Source organism: Lingula anatina, chromosome 5 (genome assembly GCF_051362555.1).
Source record: "Lingula anatina isolate TDL-2025a chromosome 5, LinAna3.0, whole genome shotgun sequence".
NCBI lineage: Eukaryota > Metazoa > Brachiopoda > Lingulata > Lingulida > Lingulidae > Lingula > Lingula anatina.
In genome coordinates, this window is record NC_141771.1 from 7,056,275 (window position 1) to 7,075,415 (window position 19,141).

The window sequence follows — 19,141 nt, forward strand, 5'->3', positions numbered from 1 at the left end:
GTACATGCATGTCACTTTTAATGGTGTTTGAAGATGATGAATTTGTCACCATCAAGCATATTCGAGTCTTGCAGTAGTTTTGCACTTTAAAGTAATTAAAACTTATCAATCACAATTTCATTCTTTCCATCCAGAGACTGGAGTGTTAAGCCATAAATCCAGACAGTTTTGCTAGTTTTTATTGTAATTTAACACAATATAAAAATGGACAAATGCACAGGTACACGTAAACCTAATGGAATGTACTTGCGAGAGAAAATTATACAAATACATTAAACGATTTAAAATGTGATGATATTACTGTAAAAAATAAACTGTGTTCTCACTTCCCATTTTGAACACGTCAGGTTATTCCTTGCCTAAAATAAGGGGAATAAGGAATTAACCGAGGATGACCAAATGTCATCAGTTGCCTACGCTTTTTCAGAGACTCGCTTTGAATCCGAGCCTCGTCATCAACACGCGGCTGATTGGCGAAAGTAATTTGGTTTGAGCCAATGATATATGATTTCAGAGACGATGTCACTCGCAATATCTTCATTTGTCGTAAAGATAACAACTTGTGCTTTTAAAGCGGATTAATTTCTGGCGCGATTTATGACATTTGTGCGCATATGGAGATCTAAGCAAAACTTGTAAAATTAGAAGTTAATATGAGATTTTACAATATGATTTTGTTCGTCATTTCGACTACAAAAACGGAGAAAAGCAATTACCCAGAATAATATTCCGTTTAGATTTAAAATAAATATTTTTCTCATATCCATTGGTCCTAATATTTCCCTGTCAAAATTATTGTTCCTGCTTGGTTCTTGTTAGAGAAATCACAATAAAAGCTGTCTCCAGGAAGGTAACTCTGCTACGAGTCGTGCTATTGATCTAAAAATACTTTCCCCCGAAATTTCGTTGTCTATAAAATTTTAGCCAGCAAAACGGTTCCAATTACAGATGAAATATGGACAAGCAGTGAGGAGGCCCCGTTGGAATCGCCGCCTTCTCCCGATATGACACTGCTTGTGAGCTTCACCCAGTAGGTTGGTTTTTCTTTAAGAACGGTGCCACTAGAATTAAAAAAAAAAAGATTTGAGGATATATATTGTTGAAAACAGGTTCAGCACGGAGGATCCGGAATTATTGCTGAAGAAGAGCGGGCAATACAGTGCCACCCTTGAAACCTTGCGCACCATATATATATATATATTTTTTTTTGGGGGGGGGGGGGGGGATCGTGCACAGGCCTTTGCTGCCAAGATGAGTCGGTGTCGTATCCACCAGTGCGGCACAGGAAAAGTTAAAAGCACTTGGTAACTTTCTTAAGAATTAGTTGAGGGTTAATTATTTTGAAATGAACTTCTTGTTGTACAAGTTTAAATTTAAGCCTAGGTTTTACTAGTACTTACACATAGGTCTTCGGCAGAGACCACGATTTTAACTCAGTGTAGGCCTACTTACTAGTGTGTAGACAATGACTTGTCGCTAAGAATAACTATTTAATCAATTTTGCTTTAGTTTTATAAGTGGATGACAACTGCTTAAATGTGCTAATCAGTCTAAGTCAAAAGAAGCGAAAAGTTAAACAGAAATAATGTGCCTAAATTGCCACACAATGAAACTAGTTATATCGAGCACAAGTGTCTCTTGTCTAACGCAATTAGAACATCCTGACAATTTTTCTGATCACAACTAACGCAATGCACCCGCCACACCTACATGAGACATACTCCAAATACTCACTAAAACTGTACATTTCCAACTCCTGTGGAAGGTGCTGTCCACACAAATGTCCTGTTGTTTTTGGTTGTCGTGTCAGTGTGAGTTATTCCGTTTTTGGCTCCCCCGTCAGGACAGGGACGGAATTGGAATTTGGCTGGAGGGTCCCGAAAGGTTCCTACCACTTCGTCGGTGCCTGCCTTACGTGCTTGAAGGAGAAGACCCCGGAAATCCTCTGTGCCACTGACGGTCACTGAAATTGTAAAAATAATGAATAAATAGATTAATTAAGACATATTGATTGGTTGTATATATCGATTGATGTGGATTTATATCAGACCAATAATTAGATAACCACAAAATCTTAACTTCTTTATCTGTCGCATATAATTTATCGCATATGTGAAATCAATGCAAGTCCCACTTGAAGACTTCCATCAAGTAAAGACCATAATGATCAGTAGAAATCTATTGGGTTAACGCCGTAAAGAGTCGGACAAAAAACAGTTTGGGTCAAGATTACCCATCGCTGTTAAAAAACGTAAAAATGAAACTTGCTCGCTTTCCCGATTTAAATATCAGACGGCAACGTTAATGAGACACTGCCTGGACATGGCAGCAAAAACATCAATGATTAAAGTATTTCGTATCGGTTGAAGTTATTAAGTTTTTACTTAAAAGGCATATAATGTCCACTCAGTTCAAGCAAGAAGCCAACGTTATATTGTTTCTTTGAATGTGTTTACATTTGAAATGTTTATTGGAAAATCTTTAAAATAAAAAAAAAAACATTGGATTTGCGTATATATATACATATACCTGAAAAAAAAGCAATAAACACACGAAATATATATATATATATATATATATATATATATATATATATATATATATATATATATATATATATATATATATATATATAGTGTTTATATCCTTTTTTCAGGTTAATCTTAAACCCTTTTCAACGTGTGGCATAGCAACAGAGGCCTTCGGACTAAACTTAGAAAATTAATTTTTATAGATACGGGCTCATTAGGTCCCCGATGTTAGTGTCACTCGGCCAAGTCATATTCCTTTAGACCATTAAACACTCCACTGACACGCTGAAATATTGCACAATACTATTGACATTATGTCCACAGCAGTAACACTGATAAGGGTTTGACCATGGAAGTATATTGATACTTTGACTGACCCGATTAATTATAAACAATGGACATCTAACAAGTAAGAATAGTGTACAAGGTATATAGGTTATCTCCAGCTTGTTGATAAATTATGCTGATGCATTATAGCCACTCAAGGCGACAGATCACATGCTTTGATTGTAATCCTCTCTGGGCTGTATCCTCCCCAGGGAGGTGAGAGCGACTATAGAGTGCAACAGGGCCAAAAATGACCAGGCTTTTCAGATTTAAATAAATTTCACTTAAAAAAAAAAAATATATATATATATATATATATATATATATATATATATATATATATATATATATATATATATATATATATATATAACATTCGGGTTGCAATATATCAATAAAGATGATGATGATGATGATGATGATGATGATTATATATCTGCATAAAATACTTGTGTAAACCTATTTTTAGTTCTGTCGTAGTTTAAGGGCCATATTTATAAAGTAAGGTCAGAGGCATTAGACAATGTAGGCCTATTTAGTCATTTTACTGACATTTATAATGATAATAATGACAAGGCGATGATTATGTGCCAGAACTTTTTCTCATCAGAAATACAAAATACTGTAATATATATATAAGTATCACCTGAAAGGAAGGTTTTATATTATATTAAGTATAAAGTAGCACTCCCCCCCCCCCCCCATCCATGGTTACTATGAAATGACCCCCCTCTGCTAGTAGCATGTGCTGCACTGACTTAGCAACGTAAACACCTGCAACCTGCATTCGTTTACAAAGCAACTGTAGCACAAATCCATGGGATTATTCACAAATAATGCGCTCAATATTCGTTGTCATAAAGGGTGTAATACGACAGAAAGTTAAACCAAACAGAAGAAGCCAGTCCCATCGCTACAAGAACCAGGCACAGGCTGGTACATGTACTTGTGGAGCTATCGGGCGACTTGGTTCACATAAATTATTAATTGGAGCGACCGTCCTTATCAGTGGTGCGATCCTTAGTAACAACCGTGAATAGATTATCAGGGTAGGTCAAGGGGCGGGGGCCATGTTGTTAAGTGACGCTAATAGAGTCCTCTCAAACGCCTCGCTATTCCTCAGGGACAACTGCACTTAAATACAAAACCCTATTTTTGTTGTTGTGGGCGTGTTTCAAACTACAAGGTTTGCGTGATCGCTGAATTTGTACCTGGCAAACTCGTGACCGACTGTAGTTGTTAGTAATTTCACCTTTCCCTCATACCCCCTCATCAGGGAAAGCATCACACCCATCCTCCCGGACCTAAGATCTCTATTCGTGGTACGGAAGTGATGCAAATCAGTGGTTTGAATCGGAATCAAGACGTCATCGACATACGGTTTAGCAACGGATAGTTGAACAGTGACAATGACGGCATACTTGATCCCTGTTCCTAATATTAGACACGGAACTAAAGACGAAAAGCTGGTTAACTCGAGGGGGTTTTGGGGATGCTCTCTCAAGGCTGATTCATAGGTGTAAAACGTTGAAAATATTGCTGTTAATATCCTGCTATGGTTATCATGTTTCATGTCACCGAGATACGTCGTCATTTTCCATCAATAAGCTATACCTGTTCCACCGGCATGACATAATAAATAAATCCTGTTTTAAATACTGGACACGGAACTAATGTCGACAAACCGGTGACTGGTCAGGGGCGGATCCAGAATTATTTGAAGTGTGTGTGTGTGTGTGTGTGTGTGGGGGGGGGGGGGGGGATCCGCAGATGCAAAGCCAACCCTTTCCCCCTCCCCTTGGCCTGGGGTTCGGGGTTCGGGGCCCGGCGAAGGACCCCCCCCCCCCCCGACCTCACTGAATCCTCTTTCTCACTCTCTCTCTCTCTCTCTCTCTCAAGAATCCGTGTAGAGAGTTTAAGGGTGATCCACGCTGCTATTACTGAGTGCTATAGGTTATATGTCAAGAGACGTCGTCATATTCAAACTACCAGTAGACCTACATATGTCTCGGTGATGTACAATAACTGCCGCACCGGCATGGCTCGACTAACATATCATACGCTGTAACAAAACGCGTTAACAGCTGGTACTACTAGAAATAATCGATAAAAACAAAAGTGGCCATTCAAAAATTTTGTATGAATACCAGTGTGTACTAGCAGCGTGAGACAAAAACAAATGCGTGCCCTTTGGTAATGAGGCTTGCTGAGCTTGAGTTTTATATGGAAATCGTATACTTAATTTGTTGAATTCATTGCGTTCAGCTTGAAAATACCACGTACGTACATGTAGATCAATAAATCGCGTAAAGCTAAACATTTTCCTTCAAATCAATTTAATAATATCAAATACTAGTGCAGTTGGGGTAGAACCGCTATCTTAGACATCGTATTAAATATACACATTAGATCGTATATATATATATATATATATATATATATATATATATATATATATATATATATATATACCGTTACACAGGGCGTTTATAGCTATAGCTGAAAGCCATAAATGTCTGCCTCCCGCTGTTTTATCTACATCTGTCAACATCACAATAATATAGAATTCCATATGACTTCACCAAATCACCAAAACTGAATTTTGAACCTTAAAACACTAGCTAGCTACACCATTATTTTATTTCAAAACAATTATGAACCTGAATACACAAATAGATCCGTAGTGTATCACTTACCGTTCACTGTTTGTCCAGGGGTGTAGCTGGACACCTGGACGCCTATGGTGTATGGGCTGGGTCCAGTCTGGGGCTGTGACCCCTGGTGCCCGGGGACCATAGAATCGCAGGCGCCGGGAGGAGCCCCGCTTCCGTACCCCTGCACCCTAACCAGGTCACAGCCGAGGAAGACCACGGCAAGGATCCATGTGTAGCTGTTCATGTTGTTATTTTGTCTATAATTCAAGCCGCTGAGTAACAAGCAGTGTTAAATATGTCCTATTGACGGAAAACTGATAACCTTATAGCCGTTGGTGTCACTCGCTGTGCCGGAATGCAGGTGACTGTTGTTGACCAAATAATGAAGATAACGAAGTTTGAGCAGACGTTTAAGTAGACCGGCGGTGAGTCAGTGACGTCACTCAATCTGATTTGCTGGACCGTAATGACCCGCACGGTCACGTGCACGTCACGATTTGTAAACAGTAAGATGTCCCGCTACCTGAGGTGACATATTTGTATTGAAAATTAGATCCTATTGTGACACCCACAGAAGGAATTTTTTATTCACATCCCCCTCATTGTTTTCGTAAAGCACCACCGTTTATCCAAAGCAAGCCCGCCTTCTTTTAATATTGCATAGAAACACAATGGGGTCCACAAAACTATGAGTTTCAATTTACAGCAAATTAAGAAAAGGGGTGAAAAATAGTGGATTTATCTCAGAGGCCCACGAATCTCCGCTGGGGTGAGAATAAAAAAAGTACCCGCCCTTCATAATTGTAAATGCCCTGACTAATGGACAAAAGTGGTTGTTATTTCGTAATTGTCATTATACATCCTGTTGAATTGTCATTGCCGCTCAGCAAAAAAGGGCACTTCAGAGGCCAAAATCAATACTGTTTAATCATAGTTACGTGTCTATTAGATTTGAGTGTTATTACAAAACATCCAGATTACGACAGAATGAAAATATGATTTCATGTATATTAATCTTACAAAGGACCACTGGTCCGAAATGAAAGCGGGTGCTTGATTTAATTCAGCTGTTTGGTGTCACATTAGCATTTTTATTCTTCTTCAAATTTCAACGTGAGAGAAAAAAATATGCCTTGTAAAAATGAAAATAATACGATCTTGAGACTTGGATCGAAAGGGCAAACTACCAGTACCAGGGCCAGAGAGTGAATTCATTTTACTAGGGATACACAGAAGATTTATCTCACTGTTCACCGAGTAAATTTTTAATCTGTTTTTCTGGCAATAATTGTTGCACAATAACTTCGCCGTCACCCAGTCGGCTTGTGGTAGGATATAGAGTAAAGAAGAGCACAGGGTAGCTTCCATTATGTTATCCAAACAATTTTCGAGCAAGATCGACATTTGAGGCAAAATATCGGCTCTGATGCTGCGCTAGAATCCACTCCTCTTTTAAGATTTAAAAATATTTTAAATGATTTAAAAACTACCACAGTCGGCTTATTAGTCTTGTGTCTCTGATCATGATCCTGAGGTCTTCGTCTGAAATCAGTGGCGTATGTATGTCTTGCGTGTGGTGGGTGGGGCACCGTGTCCTGGGCGCCAGTCAAAGGGGGCGCCACCTTAATGGGGGGCCACTAAGAGGCTTTTTTTCCCTGTGAAACCAAGGCAGGTGCACTTGTACTTTTCGCGTATCTTCAGCACAGTGTTCGCAAGCTCATTTTTATTGAGTGCTTCCGTTAATGATGAATCAACAAGGCATTAGTAATGAGTCGTTCAAAGGAAAACAAATGGGTAGGGTACCGGTAGACCGACCGCAGACTATATATATATAGATGACAATAGAATGACGTTAGTCAGTGCAACACTGACTCTTCATCCGGGATGATAGGGATCAGGATATTCAGAGTCTATATCACTTTGGCTTAGAGACAATGTACTATTTTTCATTCACAGCAACTTCATTTCAGCTGTTCATTCTATTCTATTCTATTCTATTCTATTCCATCCCATTCTTCCATTTTATTCCATTCTATTTTATTTCATATTTTCTACCATCTGCCATAGATGGTAGAAAATAGAAGAGAGAGACCTAGTAATAGACTGACCAACAGAAAAACGTTGGTCAAAATTATAATGACATTTACGCAGCTGCACCCACTGCAGAGACTGAGTATGTACAGTTATACACCCCATTCTCATAGATTAGATCGACCTACATTGGATCGACCTAACTCCCTGGGGGTTCACGCTAAATAGCTGTCAGCCGGGCGGACACGAAAGTTAATTACCCCTTATAGCTTGTAGTAGGCGGGGACGGACACTTAAGGCGGATTATCTGACAGTAATCTAGTGAGACTCCCCGCGGTGATAGATCGATCTAAAAGTTGTGAGAACAGAGCCTTAGTGCGTATACCGAATACATCGGGTGTATATTTAAACTGGGTTGCAGTGTGTTAGTTGTGATAATAAATGCGCCAGGACATCGTCAGTGCCAGAGGCGAGGCACATAGCAGCTGCTTGTGCTGGTTTCTCTTTTTGTGGGAGATTTTGCCACCGTAGGTTAAGATACATATTGAACTAGCAGTAGGTTATTACTATTGTACAGACTTTTTTGCAAGAGGCATGGCCAATGCATGGTCGTAGAAGAAATGTGTTTTTATACGACCTTGAGCTAATATGGAACAGCTTGGTTAGCAGATGTTACTTTTTGCAACTGGATGACAATTCAAGGTTATTTAACTGTTACTCTCATTTCAAAAGTGTCCTTACAAGTCTTTACAAGTATAAACGTTATGTCAGCGATCTCCATGGAGTTATCTCCAAACGCCACCAGAGCGTTTCTTAAAAAAAAAAAAAAACATACCAAGAAGCACCCGTGTAGGATAACACGTCTTTCTCTACATTGTATATTTATAGACAAACTAATAGGGGGCCTATCTGTCGATTTACAGCACGAAAAGCAGCATTACGTTGTTCATTTTTAATCCACTCGATGATAAAGTGAAGAGCATTTATCTAGTTTGAGTCTAGTATTGTACCAAAGTTCTTACATGTACATATACTATCCCAATTTCCCGATTTGGGGCATCGTGTCACTCTGATACAGATATAATATCTGGAACTTTATATATTCTATTTGAACACAAATTTCAGGGGCAGCTAATTGATACAGAAGTGACCAGTATTTAAACATTGATATGAACATGGAAAACTTTTGATAAAATGTTAGATACACGGGGTTAGATAGACGTTGAACCTAGTACATGAAGTATATGGTTGGTAAAATCCTCGGTTATAATCTCACGTTCTGTTTATATTTTGAAATTAATATTTCAAAATGAAGATGTGAAAAGGCTATTTTCAACGAATGAATACATTAAACGAAACCACATGGCCCTGGTTCAATATATTTATTTAAAAGCTTGATATACTTGCATGTCTTGCTTTCCTTTATTTATTGATACTAAACGAAAAAACCATTTTCAACTTGCTAGATGGTATGTTTTTCTTATGAAAGATAATGTAAACTTAATTGGGTATTCCTTATTACCGCATGACCAATGACCGATTTTTTCCGTATTACTAATTATAAATTTTGAAATTTTGATAAAAGATGCAAGGAATTGCCTCTTAACCCATATCGCCACTACAAAGATAAATAAATAAATAAATAAATAAATAAATAAATAAATAAATAAATAAATAAATGCATATTAACGACAGCGGTTCAGTTTTCCAGTAACAGTTTAAAATAAACCCGTGACACATTCAATTATTTCGCTTGGCCTTGGGATAATTTCTAATAAACAGATAGGCCCGTCTCAAGTGAGTGAGCATACATTTTTAATAACCTAGCTTAATCCAGCCCTTGAAAGATTAACAAGACTGAACCCACTGTCACCTACGGAAGTAAACTTTGGAGCTAGCTAAGTTAACGAACAGTAAAAATGCTACACAAATGGGGGATGTAAAGTGGATCCTGTCCGTTGTCTTGGTGTTTTGCTGTATAGTCCGTGTGCACTCCAGTAAGTAGAAAGGTAACATTTCATGAAATACTAGGAGTATCCTGTGGGAGAAAGACCATCATGAATTATATATATTGTTCTGTCAGCAATGTTTAAAGATGTTACAGTTACATGAGTCAACTTCGTGGTTTATATTCTTGCACACAAATGTTTTGACAGTTTTTTTTTTTTTTTTTGGCCTCAATATAAAAAACGACTACAAATTAAATAAACAAATGGTTTCGGAATATTTTAAATTTAAGTCTTTGTAATTCTAGATAAGTTTTGTACGTTGCCGACCACTGGACGGTTAGGATGTGGTGATAAGAATGAAAAGGAGTGCGCTATAGATGGCTGCTGTTACCAGGACAACAAGTGTTATCTGGGCTCAAGTAAGAAATGTCATTTCCTTCTGGCATCATTGTTTGTACTCGCACGCGTGCTAACACAAACACACGCACTCACACATACCCCACTACATATATAGGCTACACACACATACAAGCAGTTGCCAACAAATAAACAAAAAAAGCCAATAAAAGTGCCCAATTGCATACACCAAACGCACGCACGCACACACGCCTTAATTGTAATGTTTTTAACATAATATTATATCTTAGCCACCGCTAATAAAAACTATTGTCTTCCGGAATGCTGTATCGGATTTGTGTAATTGTATAATTTTCTTTATTGCTAGGCTCTAAATTGCTATTTAATTATTGAATGATTTGTTTGTTTAGCCATTTACTTTTTTCTTTCTTTCCTTTGAATTTTTCACTTATTCATTTATCTGTTCATTCAAATATATCCATGCATGTTTGCAGGTTTGTTTGTTTGTTTGTTTGTTCTATTTGTTTGTTTATTGTTTATTATTAAATTCCTCAGTCGACAAGTGCGCTGTTCAACACAGTCAGCGAGTAGACTGCGGCGCTGGAGTGGCGGGATTAGACGAGGAGAAGTGTTTAAACTTAGGATGCTGCTGGAATGAATGCGATGGCCCTGATTACTGCAGTGGTGTAAAGTGGTGCTTTTATAAATCTGGATTTGGTAAGTTTTATACGAATTTTCACTATTTGATATTTAAAGAACATAATAGAAGATGCAAGATTTTTCACTTCTTTTGCTAGGCGGGTTTGAGAGATCGAAGAACACTACCTTCACTTTCCACAAGAAACAGAAAACCGACTAATGCCAAAAACGTGGAGAAAGGACTTAACTGAATACAATCGCCTTTCTTCTAATTTTGTTTTGCAATAAAAACTCCAATTATGAAACCACTTAATCGCCGGTATGTTAACCATACCGGTGCCTCCGACTCGCATTAAATATAAGCTTTTTCAATAAGACTGAACCACTTAAAACAAATTAATACACATAACCACACAGTGGGTAAATGTACAGCAGTAATCCCAGAAAATATATTTCAGGGTACAATGGTATTCGGGGGTGCTATAAGCTAAGGAATGACAATAGCGATAGGGCTCTACCAGACGCGGCATACGAAAACAATGGTGCTCTAAATATATCAACGTGTCTTCATAAATGTCGCGACGGTGGTTACTCGCTGGCTGGCGTTGAAGGCGGAAAGAACTGTTACTGTGGACGTAGAGGGACGAAGTACGCTCGGTACGGAGGGAGCGGCGATAAAATGTGTAACGTGCCATGCTCTTCGAGCGCCAAGGGTGAGCTGTGCGGAGGCAGTGGCTACATCACCGTGTTTGACGGTGAGTGATAAGATATTTGCTGCAATGATAATATCAGTGTGTTCAGTGCGAGTGCAAACTTCATGTTTGATTCCTATGTAAAAATGTTATCATGAACTGAGCCACTGCCAAGAATTTTCCATGTGATATTTCAGATAACAGGTAAATTAATGCATTGTTGACATACTTTTAATGTGGGCTGTGATTCTTGTTTTACCGATAATATCATTTAATTGTATTTTGCGAAATCGTGCAGCGTTTTATTTTTCAGTTGATGTTTTTTTTGCCACAACGCCGACTTTACCCGTGACATCTACAGGATCCATCACCATCACAGCAACCGCTACCACTGAACCCACTACAACCACAAAACCCACAACAACCTCAGAACCCACTACAACCACAAAACCCACAACAACCTCAGAACCCACTACAACCACAAAACCCACAACAACCTCAGAACCCACTACAACCACAAAACCCACAACAACCTCAGAACCCACTACAACCACAAAACCCACAACAACCTCAGAACCCACTACAACCACAAAACCCACAACAACCTCAGAACCCACTACAACCACAAAACCCATTACAACCACAAAACCCATAACAACCAAAGAACCCACTACAACCACAGAAACCACCATAACCACAGAACCCACAACAACCGCAGAATCCATTACAACCACAGAACCGATTACAACAACAGAACCCACAACAACCACAGAACCCACTACAACCTTAGAACCCGCTACAATCAAAAACTCCAACTCCACCTCAGAACCCACTACAACCACAGAAACAACCATAACCACAGAACCCACAACAACCGCAGAATCCATTACAACCACAAAACCCACCACATCCACAGAACCCACAACAAGCTCGGAATCCATTACAACCACAAAACCCATTACAACCAAAGAACCCACTACATCCACAGAAACCAACATAACCACAGAACCCACAACAATCCTAAAATCTATTACAACCGCTAAACCCATTACAACCCCAGAATCCATTACAACCACAAAACCCATTACAACAACAGAACCCACAACAACCACAGAACCCACTACAACCGCAGAAACCAACACAACCACAAAATCCATTAAAACCACAACCACAGAACGCACTACAACCACAGAACCCACCACAACAAAAACAACCACTATAATTATTACACCGACTCTGCCTACTTACAGCATAAGTACAACACTTACTTCGACCACTGCACCGACTACAGCCTCCAAAACAACTCCACCTACTCCATCCACTGTACCTACCAAACCTACTACAGCTACCAAATCTATTACACCTGTAATTATTACTACAACTGATCTAACCACTACCACTACGTTTACAGCAACTACTATAACTACTACACGTACTGCAAAAACAGCTACAGAAAAGGTCTTTTTGCATACAGAATCCACCTCTGCTACTGATGACGCAGCTATCACGATTGCAGACACTACTGTTTCCTCCAAATACAAATCCACAACCAACACACCTTCAACGAAAAAGTTCACCAAAACGAGAAAAACAAAAATAATGCCGGCCTCAGTCGCGGCAAGAAAAACGACAAGTGCCAAGCAAGCTGAAACAACCACACCTACTATTTCTGCTACATCGACATCACAGGCAACTGGATGGGCCACGATTACAGCACCATTGCTAGTGATTACTACCACCGCGATTGAGGAGACCACCAAGAAAGAGAAGTCAGCATTGTCAGAGATGAACCGTAGAGTTAACCCTTCTGATGGGACTCCCAAGAATTCTATGCCAATAGGTAACCAGCACTGGTAATATAATAGAAATCATTATGTTCATGTTTCACGAGTTGCAGAACTGAGAGAGAGTGGGATTTGTTCAAGAATGTGAATGTGTAAAATGTATAAAACAAGGAAATTTGATCTCGCTTCTTTCATAATATTTGGTAGTATACCCCGGCATTTCTTTACAAAATGATAAGTTGTCGAGTAGTGTCTTCAACCTATATTTTTATTTATTTATTTATTTATTTATTTATTTATTTATTTATTTATTTATTATCCTCTCTTTTTTATTTCTGTATTATTATTTCTAGAAATTCATTAATTAAATTATATAAATATGCATAACTGTTTATTAATTTTAGGCATGATAGTAGGGCTTACTGTTGGAACCGTAGGAACACTGCTTTTCGTAGCTCTTTTTTCAGCCTACATTTACCAAAGGTATATGAATTACGCTTAGTGTCTTTAAAGCAACGATAATCAGTTTCTAGAGTAAAATCATTTAATGTTATACATGCGAATGTTACAGAAAACCTTATGCCGCAATTAAAGCGAAGAATCTTAGGTCGAGACATGGAATTGGCTTTTGACTGAAGGGCTGAATGAGCAACGTTGAACTAAAACTACTTGCCTTCTGTTCTATTTAAACCAGTAAAAATTTCTCACAGAAACAGTGAATAAACTGATGAATATTTTGCGCTGATTTATAGTTAATAAGTTTCTTGGAGTCATCTTATGTAAATCTTTTATTAAACTCTATTCTGCGCTGCGTAGCTGCTTCTCTGATTAATGTTTGCCATCTATTGCCGGTATGTTAACTGACATTGTAATAATCAACTGTTAAGGTGGAGGGCTCATGCTTTTATTTATGACCTTTATACACACCCCGGGGCTGTGCTATTGAGAAAAAAAATCACCAAACAACATGACAATAAGAACTAGTGCTTTCAGTTGCGTTAAGGCACAATTCACACACAGTCAAGTTGTATAACGTGTTATCGAACAAATTTGCCAATGACCATTTTAGAAATAAACCTTTTTCTCTTCTACAGACTGAAAAGGAGGAAACAAATAGGCTCCCAGAAGCTTGATGACGTCATCGACCTTAGAAATGTACCCAGCCCAGTTATGCCGACAGAAGAAAGTGATGGTCAGGCGGACACGTGTGATACATCGCAAAAGAAAAAGCTTATTTCACCGGAGTGGTGATTTTTGGCAAACAGAGACAGCCGAATGATGCAGAATTTTTAATTAATTGATTGATTAATTAATTCGGTTTTTACTAAATACAGGATGTTCTTTTGCTATTAAAAAGCGAAATGAAGAGTGCGTTTTTATGAAAAAGTTTTATTACTTGCATATAGCAGATACAGGTTTTCGATTACGAAACGGTTTATCATTTCAGGGCTATTAAAAAAACTTGAGAAAGTTTAAGTCACGGACATCAGTGACACATTTCGAGTGATATTTGCATAATTCTGACTTGCCTCATTAACTGCTTTATACTATACTACGCTCAAATATGAAAAGAAATCAACAGTGATTATAATGTGATATAAAACATTTATGTACAGATTGCTCAAAATGTGGTCGTCACTGGTGCGACTCAAATCAAAGAAGCCCAATTTTACGCTAGTCATGAGGCGGTGACGCTAAAGCTCCTTAATCAATTTAATTACAATTCTGTCATAATTATTCAAACTTATGAATTATTTACAACCCCAGATATATAAATTATTTAAGATAATACATATTGACAGAGAGAAACACGACTGTCAGAATCAGATACCGGATGACGATCTAAATCAATGCCACTTCTCTCTGCGTTTATAGAATTTTAAGGGATGAAATAAAAACTTGCTTCGTGTACAGAGGTACTGTCGAAAGTGGAAGAAAAGAAGATAAATGCATCAGCTGGTTTCTTTATTTCTTCATCATAAAAACAGTACATTATTTCCATACCAGCGTAGCTTCATCTTTAAATAAAGACAGACGAATAAAGTGCATTAAAATGCGATCATTATATTCGAATGCAAACAACAGACCTATAGGCGGTTAGAGCCTATACTTACTGTACACTTTATGCTACTATTAAACTTCTACTTTCATCTTTAAGAAAAGCCAAGTTTAAAAATAAATAAAAGCATTATTTTAATGCATACTGGTACATTACGACATGTAACTACTACATGTGGTACAATTACAATGCATTCTGATATGCTACGACTTGTAACTATATAATCCTAATATTTACGCTACCACTGGCATATAAACTACTACTACTCTTGTGCATACTGCTTTTCATAATCTGCTCACAATCATAGATTTCTGAAAGAACAAGCCTTTGAGGCATGTGATTCAGCCCCCCCCCCCCCCCCCCCCCCACCTCCTTCTGTGGCCAGACTCTTGGGGTCCTAATTTAGGCGTACATTTCTTGTACATCAGGTCCTATTGAACTGCTTAATGTTTTTTTTTTTTTTTTTTTTTTTTTTTTTTTTTTTTTTTTTTTAACGTTACAATCAAATCTTTGGCGTATGTTTATTCAAATCTTACAATAAACAGATATAATTTTTTCAGAAAGATTTGGTTAAAGGAACCTCCAGATTTTTATTTATTATTATTATCATTATTATTATTATTATTTTTTTTTTTGTCTTTTTCGTTTCTTTTAGTTCTTATATTTTTGGTACTTCTTTCTTTACTTATTAATCTATTACATAATATAGCAAGATTGTTTTACTACCCAATAACTTGTATTCAGTTACTCTCAATGCAAAGCATATACTGGACTTACGCAAGTTAGTTTCAGTCTTTCAAAACATAATTTCAGTTTGCTGAAACAAAGCTATCTTTACAGCATGTTTATGTTGATACCAGGGAAAACACAAAATTTTCCAATTTAAACAATGTTTTGATTCCCTGTCTCATTTTTTAATGTGTTTGTATAACACAATATGAAATACATCGATCTTAGCAAAATGTCGTAGATGTAGATACGTGACACAATCTCAATATCAGAGAAAATTTAGCCATATTTCACTAAATACGACAATATAGAAACTCGAGAAAGATGTTTTAGCAATCGCCTTCTCCACATTACTAGTCTTACTACGAACTGATTTTACTGGAAGTAAAATATTACAATTTATATAACCAAATATACATGTCATGGTCATCGTATTTTCTTTTACAAATTCCTGTCTAAAATGTCTATACCTATATTTCAATTAGATAAAACGACTTTGCGCTTTTCTTTTTTTCTTTCTTTAGCTTGCCTAGCGCAAGTACATATTGTTAGTTTTCTGGCAGTAGAGCACAGCTGTAAAGACCTCTTACTGCATATATCCAAGGATAGGCACCGCGCTGTAACCAGTGTTTGTAGTCAACTAGATGTACTTTTTCGTAAAGTTTCATATTGAATATATGGATATGACTACACATCAATAAATATATAATGGATTACTTAACTATGAATTTTGTGCCCAAAAAGTATTTTCAAAAATGAATAACTATAATAATAATAATTGTAAACTCCAATATGAACATAATTTTGAATTTTCAATGCAACATACTAGTGTTTAAAATACCTGACGTGAAAAAAAAAGTATTACATTGAAGACTTCTCAGAAGGAAATCCACTATTAACAAATGGGGCATGTATGGTCACATGCACCACTGTGATTAAATAAGATTGAGTAAAGAAAAATAATAAATTGTTCACAAAATAAAAAAAGTTTCCATATAACCTGAACTTCTGTTATACTACTAAAATTCAATTAATTTAAATCTTCAAATAAAACGAACTAAGTTGACGCAATTAACTCTCTTTTCGATATTTTGATTTTACGAAAAAAATAAGAATATTCCTCTTCGCCAAAAAACAATTAAATGTGCCAGTAGGCGTTAACAACCGATTTTTAATTTTTTTAAATATTTAAATGTAAATGAAGAGGAATTTAAGTTGATGAGTATGGCCTAAACTATTGCGACTGTACTAACTGAATTTCGGGAGAGGAGAACACAGCCGGAATTAGCAGAGATGGAACGTACTTCACTCGCTGCTGTTGTCAGCCTCCTTCACATAGATTACCTTCACCTTTTCGTCTACACTCTTCTCCGTTCCATTCCCAAAATCCAAGAAATTCAGCACAATGCTGCTGGCCCCTCTAGGTTTCAAGCAGGCACCACCCTCGGCATTGATGGAACTGTCGGAGGTGGCACTAGATGGCCCTGTTAGCGCTTCTGTCAAGACAAGCTTGGACAGACGTTTGTCTTGTAACTCCACGGAGCAATCTGAAGGGACGATGTAGTTCAATCTGCTTGAGCGCTGAGCTTGCTTTGGTCCTATGGAGGGTTCGACCTGTAAAATGTGGCTTGATACTGATGATGATCTGTATATAAATATCCTTGATTCTTATAACTGTGGAAAGCGTAGCACACCCTGTACAAGCCCAGAAATGGAATACGATGGATTCTATGTTTCATAAATCCATAAATGTAATAAACGAAAAATGACGTCCCATTGATAAATAAAAAATATCGCATATCGCAAATAGATCACTGTGGCTTACCTTGGAGGCACAACAGCAGAACATGGCCTTGAAGGTTTGCCATCTTGATTTTGGTTTCTTCTCTTCTCTATTCTTTTCCTCAAAAGAGCGCAATTCCTCCATCGTTTTCATATAAGCTGCTCTTTCACTAGAGGTTGTGGAGTCAGACCTTTGGAAAGTTAGAAATGATGGCAAAAGGTGTAATACATCTACGAAGGGAACCAGTGTGTATTTTAATTTATATGCACTGTATTTATAATAGTATTACCTTCATATGCCAAAAGACGTCGGGAATGATAGTATATCAATACCAGTTAAATATAGATAAGATTGTTCTCTGTCTCCCAATTTAGAGAATATAATCTGAAAGCTGGTGCATATTCATATAAGTTTCATATAAGTGGGTTGTTTATCTAAGGAGGTCTGATCATATTTCTCTGGGAAATACTCAAAATAAAGAGGAAAATAAGGTGCACGATAAAATAAGCTGCTTGAAATCTCACTTCTTAGATGCCGTGTCCTCGTTGACGGCACTCTCGGCGTCACTGTCCTTGGTCTAAATAAAATGAGATTAAAAGAAGGAATCAGTAAATAGAATTGGAAAAGTATTCGAAAAGCGAAAAAGAATATTAATAGCAACTTTTCTAACTCAAGCATTATTTAAGTGTGATTCAAACGGAATGCGCTGTTTGTTTTTAGTTATCGGTAGGACTTTCCGAATGAAACTGTGTATTCCATGGAATAATGCTGACATATTTATCATTGAATTTTAAATTGATCCCTGTACCTTTTCGTCTGCGCTCGGCTCCTCACTTGCGTCAGCGCATGGAACAGCAGCCTGCTCCGGAGTTGTTCTCACTGAAATTCTTCCACTGCGTCGTCGGATGTTACTTACAGCACGCGCAGCGGATTGTCTCACGCGTATTCGAATACGTCCAAATCGGCCTACGCCCGATTCTACTTCATCCATACTAAATTAAGCTAAATAATATCACCACTTGAGATTCTACACGTCTGCAGTCTGAAGTTGTGTTATTGTAACTAACGTTACGGCAACCGCGGCGGTCCATGACGTTGTTGACTCTTATGACGTCATAAGGTAAAATGTCGTAAGCGACATGAGCAATGTGTTGCATTGTTGGAAACGATCAATTTTGAAGAGAAAATATTAACCAACCATTAACGTATATCAGCACGAAGGAAATATTTCTATTTAAGAAAAATATGGAAACTTTAAACCACTTTTGCTATAAATTATTACCAGTAGGTAACAGATAAAAAATATTTTCTTAAGGAAACGTACGGATGACACACACATTTTATCCTCCATCCTCTCTCTCTCTCTCTTGACCTTGTATACATTAGTTTCATCGTGCGATGTGCCTTATTCTCTCTAAGAATTCTTACATTCAGTATATTTTTAAAAAAATATGTTTTCATTATAATCACTGTATTAAGGAGTGCTAAAACCACATTTTAGGTCTATAGGGCCTAATTATTCCGCCTATATATAGGGGCCTATCATTACATATCATTATTATTACATGAATGTATACTAATATGCATGGATAAATATGCCAAGTGA

General features: G+C 37.4%; 3 protein-coding genes across 4 annotated transcripts; 1 reads left to right on the top strand and 2 right to left on the bottom strand.

Annotated features, from left to right (window-relative positions):
• Positions 1-163: 163 nt before the first annotated feature.
• On the bottom strand, positions 164-5,917 carry LOC106181752 (putative defense protein 3). Its single transcript, XM_013566232.3, has 3 exons — positions 5,555-5,917; positions 1,735-1,963; positions 164-1,061 (listed from the first exon to the last, which is right to left on the bottom strand). Exons 1-3 carry the CDS (start codon positions 5,754-5,756, stop codon positions 911-913), a joined length of 582 nt encoding a protein of 193 aa, XP_013421686.2. The 5' UTR covers positions 5,757-5,917; the 3' UTR covers positions 164-910.
• Positions 5,918-8,132: 2,215 nt separating this feature from the next.
• On the top strand, positions 8,133-14,875 carry LOC106165590 (uncharacterized). 2 transcript variants are annotated; one of them, XM_087012652.1, is made up of 7 exons: positions 8,133-9,540; positions 9,798-9,911; positions 10,405-10,566; positions 10,947-11,243; positions 11,479-13,020; positions 13,369-13,447; positions 14,059-14,875. In XM_087012652.1, the coding sequence occupies exons 1-7, from the start codon at positions 9,474-9,476 to the stop codon at positions 14,213-14,215; spliced, it is 2,418 nt and encodes an 805-aa protein (XP_086868778.1). In that variant the 5' UTR covers positions 8,133-9,473; the 3' UTR covers positions 14,216-14,875. The 2 variants fall into 2 exon arrangements, with proteins under 2 accessions (XP_086868778.1, XP_086868779.1); XM_087012653.1 differs by having other exon boundaries at positions 11,494-13,020.
• A 607-nt stretch (positions 14,876-15,482) lies between these two features.
• On the bottom strand, positions 15,483-18,756 carry LOC147761563 (uncharacterized). The gene is made up of 4 exons (XM_087013674.1): positions 18,344-18,756; positions 18,060-18,112; positions 17,578-17,725; positions 15,483-17,366 (listed from the first exon to the last, which is right to left on the bottom strand). Exons 1-4 carry the CDS (start codon positions 18,524-18,526, stop codon positions 17,058-17,060), a joined length of 693 nt encoding a protein of 230 aa, XP_086869800.1. The 5' UTR covers positions 18,527-18,756; the 3' UTR covers positions 15,483-17,057.
• Between the last annotated feature and the right edge of the window lie 385 nt (positions 18,757-19,141).